Below are 8,096 nucleotides of genomic sequence, written 5' to 3'. Positions count from 1 at the left end.
TGTAGAAGATGGAAACGTCACCTTTATCTTCCAAGCTGCCAACATACCAACGAAAATTACTGCAGCGGAGCTGTCCTTCTCCGGCGGTTTGAGGCTGTAGGTCTGCGTGCTCGGAGAAGCAGCACCTAAGCCCTTTGCAGTTTGGACTGTTCATCCAAGGCCAAACCTTTCTCTAGCGTTTATTTCTCTCCCAGGGAGGTGTTASAACGCTCGAGGAAGCAATGCAACGCAGTGAAATTCGAGAGACTGGGTTGTTGTCCTCGCTAGGCAGGTAGAAGTTTGAGCAGGACTTCAAGGGTGAGGTTTTTACTTCCGTTCTGGAAATGGTACCTATTTTATCCACCTCCGTTACAGGATACTTTCCATCACGACACCTCGAGTGGGAAATACCCACCTTGTCTGAGCTGTACAGGGCTGTGGAGCTTTCCCCTTTCTTTTAAGGCATTTGCTTTGGGTGAGTGGGCTGCTAGGTATTACTGGTGTATTAATTCAGCCGAATTAATTCTTTAAAAACAATAGCAGATACAGCAAAAAGGTTTGGGAATAGCTAAGGATAGGTATGGATATAATTCAACATGGGCTAAAAGTGTCTTTTTCTCCCCCGGAAATGTGAAGATTCCCTTCGCGCTGTAAGTCTGATCTGTTAGTAGAAAGTCGCTATGTTGTCGCKGTTTCACACCGTTGCCTTGTTTGTGCTGCCTAACAGTGAACTTCTTCACCCTGTTGCAGCCTGTCTGTAAATGGCATTTAGTGTGGGTTAGGTTTGGGCAGTCACATTTTTCTGAAGTGTAAATCTGTGTGAAAATCTTCTGAAATACTCTAGCTAAATAGTTAAACGTGTTCCATCTGTCTGAGCTGTCACGTGAAGCAGCACTAATTCCTCCTTTTTTGCAGGAGCTACGGCTTTCTAAAAGGAGACTGCCTTCCCAAACAGATCAGGAGAAAAAACTTCCTTATAGTAATGCTACTGCCTTAACATCACTTCCACCRTGTGTATCTAGCTGCTTTCAGCTGCCAGGAGACCGAAGGACGCAGGCGGCAAGCGGCTGCTGAGGGCAGAGTCCCCTAGCAAGATCCCGGTTACATGCTGATGCTCAGAGGAGGGGAGAGAACTGGTTAGGCCGTTTTTATCTTTGATGTCAGTGCCAACTGTAAATAGTCTTTGAGGCTGTAACGCGTGCAGAGTATCCTGTGTACGTTCAAGACAAAAATACTTAGCGGACGTGGAAGAGGCTCGCACGCCCCACCTGGGATTCCTGACCGCGTGCCATCCCGCTCCGTCCTGCGGAGGAGCTGTAGAAATAGAAATGTAAGGCAGGCCCGGCCGAGCGACGTTTCCCAAAKGTCATGAAGATTAGGGGAGCATATGGTATTTATGGTTCTGTTGTTGTGCTCTGTGTGCAAAAGCCCCGGAGAACTTCTAGTGCTAAACTCACTGCTGTCTCAAAGTAACGGGGCAAAAAGATCCCTTCTCTTGCAGGAGTGATTTTAGAAATGAATCAAATCAGTGTCAGATTGCAATAGGGATATTAGCTGTACAGAGYATTGCACGGGCTGATACAGCCTTTGGAAAGTGAATGCGTGTATTACTGATTATATTTCAAAAGAATTTGCATTTTCYTTGCCCTTGCTTCTGCCAGCATCAGTGGCTTTGCAAAGAAGAGAGCAACGGGCAGTTCTCTCCGGGTGCCGCCTCAGTGTTGCATCAGAATATTTGTGCTGTAAGATGCATTGCTCATAACAGTAACTCGTCTGGCCAGTATCCTTACTCGTATACATTATACATCTTCCTCTCTTTGTAAACAGATTCAGAATTAAACTAAACAAGCAAAGTTGTCCTAAACTGAGAGCATATATCTTACAGCATTTATCWTATGTCCTAACTTGAGAGCAATTCATCTTATAGCAGAGGCCAGGATGAGCTGATGGGTAACACAGGCTTTATAGCTCTCATTGGGGACTGACTAAGAGTAACACAGGCGTAAGGGAAATCGTACCACTGTCTCCGAGTAGGATTTACCATTTGAAGGGATAGGCTCTTCATTTAGCTTTTGTGATCCTAGGGAGCAGAGCTGTCAGATGAAACGTGTGTACGACCGAGAGCACAGTCAGTGCTGGTGGTGCTGCGTTAAATAACGTGCGCTGCTGCTTGGGAGTGAAATTGGAGATTGGCTCCCAATGCCTGACTAGGCGAGGAGGTGATGGATTAACCCAAACAAGAGCTTATTTTATTTCTTTCTGCTGCTTTTGGGACATGCACTGACTTGATGTAGTTGCTGCAAGCGGCGAATGCTGGTGTGAAGCGAACCTTCAATGCATGCATAGTGGAATTGGCCAGGAAGGGAAATACATTTTTTAATTGCTCTCTGTAGTATTAACTAAACCCCTGAAATCTTGAAGAGCTGGAAAGGTTAAGAAATAGGTGAAGAGACTTCCATGTCTCTGCAATTTTCTTAAAACTTACCCCTTTCCACCCAATTAAATGCCCTTCTTTCTTATATTGGCCTTTTCTGGTATTTTGCTTAATTCTAGATTTTGCTGTTGTAGGCTCCAAATATCAACAGATATTTATTTGCCCAAATAAAATTTTCCCTAGGCAGCTGGGCATTATCAGAGCAAGGAAACAGGCAGCAGAGAGGTGAAGAAGCTTGTGCAAAATTACTGTCCTCAGTTGTGGAAGAACAAGGACTGAACCGAGAGCCCATGCCTCCGTCCTTCTCACCATCATCCTCTTTTCTTCTCTAAGGACAAGAATATCTGACATCGATTCTTAGGGACTCATCAAACAAGTATCTTCTATCTTTTTGCTCTGCCACTTTTTGCCTATATCTTGCCCTTGMAAATATCTTTATTATTGCCCCAGTTTTGCCTTCTGTAAAAGGGATGTAATAATCATTCCCCCCGTGAGATATGTGGAAGAATAATGCTTTATAAAGTGCAATATGCAATTTGGGTGTTATTGAACTAAATCTTGAACCCTTCTATTATTCTTRAAGAAGGTTGTCTGGAATTAAGTAAATTGGATAGTAGCATTAAAAGAAACATGCAGCTCACTTAATATATCTGTACCTCMAGAAATTCCCTTTCTAATTCTTCCTCATCCCAGCACACATTAGACTGGCTTTGCTTGTACTGCTTTGGAAATGATGGAGGAAAAAACTTTGAGATCTGCAGGTCAGGAAGGGAGGGAAATAGCTGCAAAAACAGATGCATAAATGTTGCAGGAAGGTAGATGGAAAGAGCCACTTTTTGCTTTTCTGCGTGTAACTAGTAAGAAGGTCAAGCTATTTATATCTCCTTTTGGCTTGCAAGGACAGAAATTGCTCCTGTGTCTTTAGCAATGAAATGTTCAAAGATGTGTACAAYTTGTTTGCTTGGAGTTTACCATAATTGAGCTAAGCCAGAAAACGTTTTAATTGCTATGGAATGGAGAAGTCCAATGGCAGACAATAGCTTGCATAGCACAGGAGCAGTTTAGCAGCTGTTAAACATCTTCCAGCTTTTTTGGACTGGCAGGGAGAGGGAGTAGAGGCAGCGCAGAGGTGCAGCTGTGATGTGCTGGCTGACACAGCAGTTCGCTGCGGGAAAGGAAGCTGCGCTGGCTGCAGCACAGATCAGGAGACCTGCCTTCAATCGCCCCATCCTGAAACACTCTCCCTGGGCACATCCCTTAGCCTTTCCCTGCCTCAGTTCCCTGTCTGAGCAAGGGGCTGATAACAGCCCCTGTCTGAGAGAGGTTTTGAGCAGGTGACTTGCATGCCCTTCCCTCGGGCTTTCTGTTGCTRTGACCTGACAGTTTTTTTTACTTCCACCTAGGTCATGGTGCATGTTTTTGTAGTGGTGTGTTGATTCCCAGAGAAAGCACTGATGACTCATTGGGGGATAAAATTATGCAGAGCTCCTGAAGTCAGCATCTCTTGCATTGGCAGATGGAGTTTTTGAAATAAAGATGAATTAGCTGTGTCAGACTTCCCTGGGAGTTAACTCCTGGTCCTTCGTCTGCCAAAGCAAACCTGGCCGGTGTTTACATCAAAATAGTTGCGACAGGGCAGCCACAGTGGTGCTGCGCCAAGCAAAGCAATCAGAATTAAATATCCAGGTTTAGATGCCAGCCCCCGGCATCTCCTTTTTCTCTTGAGCATCTAAGCCTGCGGGCATGAGAGGGTTAAAGCAAACAGCTTTCTCCTGCCTGGCTGAGTTAGCACTTCCATGTGCCTCCAGAAGAGCTCTGAGAAAGTGGGAGGGGGGCYGGCGAGGGAGGCAGAGCCACTGCAGCAGGTCAGAGGAAATGTTATTTAACTGTGGCTCCGGTCCCCTCCCACTCGCTGATTTTGCTGGGGGAGAGAGGTTTGGAAGGAAGGAGTGAACCGGGGGGCTGATGCCAAGAGCTGATCTGGTGCCGGCGAACAGAGGTGCCTGCTGCAGACGGCTGCTTGGGCTTGGGAGGARACATTGAGCCGGAGCAGCTAGAGGAGACGGGGACCATCTTGGGGACGTGGTAGCAGGTTAGGGGACTCGGTAGTGTTCCTCTGGGGTCACCCKCAGCAGCTGGAAGGACTGCTTCCCTCTGATCTCCTGATGCGAAGCTTGGACTCAAAGCTGGAATGATGGAGAGATGGCTGAACCTAGACAGGCATAACTCGAGGCCCATGAGAAGACCTCTGGCTGGAGGAGAGGGGGRATTGCCAAGCGAGGTCCTTCTCCCCCTGTCCATGTAGGGGCAGCGAGGGGCTTCGTCTCAGTTGCTGGGCTCTGCCCCATGACCAACGCCAAGGACCTGAAGGGCGCGATGGACCCCTCACCGGCGACCCCCAGTGCGGTGGCAGGCCCCGTTACTTTCTCCCAGGTGTTTGGGCAGCAGTGCCAGCTCATGGAAGCAGGTAAGAGAGCAGGATGCGTCTGATATAACCTAAACCTCTTGCCTGTCATCTCTCGGYAAGCAATGATCTGGACCCCTTCCCTCCTCCCCTCCCCATTTCCCACACTYGTCCCAAACCTGGTATTTTCGAAAGCGAAAGCTGGAGTGATCTGCTCAGCTCCGAGTGGGTTTGCAAACCTGCCTCAGCTTCTCCCGAGCCCAGTTAAACATCCATACAGCTACAAATCTGAGGCGAGAGTTGGGATGATTGTGCATTTTGGGTTAATGCGGGCTGGAGCAAGCTGCTCTTAGCCTGATGTTGGAAGTTACCACTATGTTTAGACCTGTACGCAGCAGATGTAGCAACTTCTCAAATACTAGCATAGAAATGAATTCCTAATAATGAGATTCAAACTGGAAGTGGATTTTGCTGCCCTAGAGGGTGACTGTTACAGTGTGGGGCATTGCCGGACGTGCGGATCTCGCGCTGGCGTTCAGACCAAGTGTTTGAGGTTTTCCTTCCCTTTCTCTTACTGGTTTTGTTGCTATAGCACCTAAAAGCCCYGTTCCTTTGGCATAACGCATTTTACAAGACGTACTCTCTTTTAACATCCTTGCTTACAGGAGCTCTCAGAGCTTCGTCCTAGCTCTTAGGGCTATGGAGAGAGTTGTTGTGGGTCACCTGCAGTGAATTTCTAGTATTTTTTTTATTCTGACTGACTGGCGCTTTCTGCCTAGAATGAAGAACTTCTTTGCTGAAGTATATGCACAGAAGTGTCCCATCCCATCTTTTACTCRCCCCTTTTCTTTCTTCTCTCCCAAGCCAATTCTGTAACTAATGATGTTTGTATTATTGTTATTATTCTATGAATGCGAAGAAATCTAAAATACAATACGATAGGGCTTTGCTGCAGGTTGATGTGTGACTTCTGTTGTGACTCTGGCAGTATTTTCACAGACGAAATTAGGAGAACGACTCGTTAGCTGACAATTAGTCCAGTTCATTGAGTCTGTGATCATATGGTTGCCTCCAAGGAGATGTCAGGAGGTTTTCCGAGCAGGTTTAGCACTCACGCTTGCACGTTATGGGGTAAGTGATCACTGCCGAAGCTGTGGCTCCGCCGTATCAGAAACTACACAACGGAAAGAGGTGCGAGAGCCCCGGTCCTGCACGTGTGGTTCGTACACCCCGTGAGTGAGACCAGCTAGATGGGGAAAAACAGGTGGCAGTTGTGGCTTTGCTTGCTTTTCCTTTTTTCCCTTTCTTAAGGGAAGGACGSAGGAGGTCTGTCATTCTAGGGCTTTCGAATCCCACTCCAGTAACTTGACCCCAAGATTTTCTCTTTTCTGATGGATCACTTTGGCGTTTGCTAGTCGCAGCTGAAGGTCGAACACAGCCGAGAAGACAGGGTGAGACGCAATGCAAGGGTGGCTGGCTGTAAACGTCACTGATGCTCAGGGAGGAATGAGGAGAGTGCGTGTTCAGTAATGCATTTTTGTCACAGCCGAGTTATTTATTGGTTGCCTTCATAGGCTTATGATATATCACATCTAGCTCTTATAACGAACGGGCAAACACTACACAGCCAWTTCTAATCATCACAGTTCCACACATCTGAGGCACTCAGAGTTGTGCTCTGATGCTGGCAATTAAAACTGTCCCCCCCCATAAAACCAGTTCTATATTGATTTATGTCTATATGAGCTTCCTACTTCCAAGGCAATAGCAATATACACCTGGCATATCTAAGAGCAAGACTCTGTTTGTTTTATGCTACGCAGAAAATTAAATTAGATAAGAACATCCTATCTTCCTAGTGTACCCTGCTGGACCACAAACATTGCGTGCATTAAATTTATCTGATGCAGGGGAGAGCTATTAGTAGCCACCATGGGCAAATGCAAAAGAGCAGAATTTCAAAAGAAGAGAATAAGTTTCTGTTTYGTGGGCAAGGTATTGGGACAAGAACCAGGTGAACAGGTTGGTTGGCTGTTTTTTCACCTGACCAAGCCTRACTACTTCCAAAAGGAGTAACTGAGAAAGAGGCTGACTTTATAACCCAGTCACAAATCTTTCCCATTGCAGCTGAGTGTCCGGCTGGAGGATCTTTCTTGTTTCAATGCGGAGAAAATTTCATGCTATAAGCTTTGCGAAAACCAAAACATATTATCCTAAAAGATTTATTTCTTTTTCTCCATTTGGCAGTTTGAGATAAAAATGAACTTTYGATTTAAATAATTTCTGATTGGTACTCTGAAATACTTAAAAATTAGAGGGAGAATTTGGATTTTTGGAGGACTTGGAGAATTTCTCCCCCCACGTGCAATACTGAAAACATAGAGGGCTATCCAATCTCCGGGAGAGCTGAGGGCTCTCCTAAAGAATTAAGATTATCAGAGAAGCCGCTTTCTTTATAGATAGGCAAATTCCAGGTAACTTGTTCAGCACACAGCAGTTTTCCAGTCTGGTCGCTGACTCAGTGCTCCGTTAGACTAATTGCCATTTCCTGTTAAATGTTTAGCCTCGGATTTGTGATGTGTTTCTGTTTGCTCGTATTTTGTCGAACTAATTTTCCACTGGTTGTGCAATAAGGATCTCTGTTCCTGATGTGACCTGAATTTTACTGTAGCAAAGTAAGGCTGAGGAAATGGAGATTTGCCATCCACATTCTCGTTTTGTTTCTGTCCTTTAATCCCGTAGTATTTGATTTTCATTAGTTGTCAGCCAAACGGGGTCTAGTTTCAAGCCTCCTCTCTGGAGCTGACTTGGAGCCTAAGTGATGCGGTTTCACCTTCTCACCAAAAGCGAAGCTTGGTGGTGCCCACGAGCGCTGTGCCCTGGCGCTTTGAGAGCAGTGCCCCGCGCTTATTTTCTTCCACATAAGTAGGATGAAAAGAGATTATTTAATGGGTTCCCGTCAAAGCTGCACTATGTACCACTGAGGTTTCAGAAGAAGACTTTTTTTTTTTWWWWAAATTGTTATTATTATTATTTCTTTTTTATTTATTATGTGATGTCTAACTGGCAAAACAAAACCCCACTGTGTATTCTACCCATTTTAGCTACTGTTATTCTGCTGGGGAGTTCAACAAGCTTAACCCTGCGATAGGGACCGCAGCATCACCTGGGTCAAATCTCTGGGAGCGGGTGACTTCATCCCAGCGCGAAGCCTCCGGTGCTCGTGCTGCCCGAGGTGCCACGCTGCATTTCTGGGCATGGTATTATTGTGTTAAATTA

General features: G+C 46.0%; 1 protein-coding gene across 1 annotated transcript in view; it reads left to right on the top strand.

Annotated features, from left to right (window-relative positions):
• Positions 1–4,250: 4,250 nt before the first annotated feature.
• Positions 4,251–8,096, top strand: part of LOC146590518 (uncharacterized) — a 30,744-nt gene continuing 26,898 nt past the window's right edge. The window contains exon 1 of the mRNA XM_085314472.1: positions 4,251–4,880. Within this exon, the coding sequence (XP_085170598.1) occupies positions 4,760–4,880 (121 nt within the window). The 5' untranslated portion in view covers positions 4,251–4,759. The remainder of the gene's footprint in view (positions 4,881–8,096) is intronic.

The sequence above is a fragment of the Rhea americana genome, unplaced genomic scaffold, assembly GCF_003343005.1.
Source record: "Rhea americana isolate MKP2758 unplaced genomic scaffold, rheAme1 scaffold_404, whole genome shotgun sequence".
NCBI classification, from domain to species: Eukaryota; Metazoa; Chordata; class Aves; order Rheiformes; family Rheidae; genus Rhea; species Rhea americana.
Note: the sequence above shows the minus strand (reverse complement) of the source record. Positions and strands in the feature narration are given on the sequence as shown.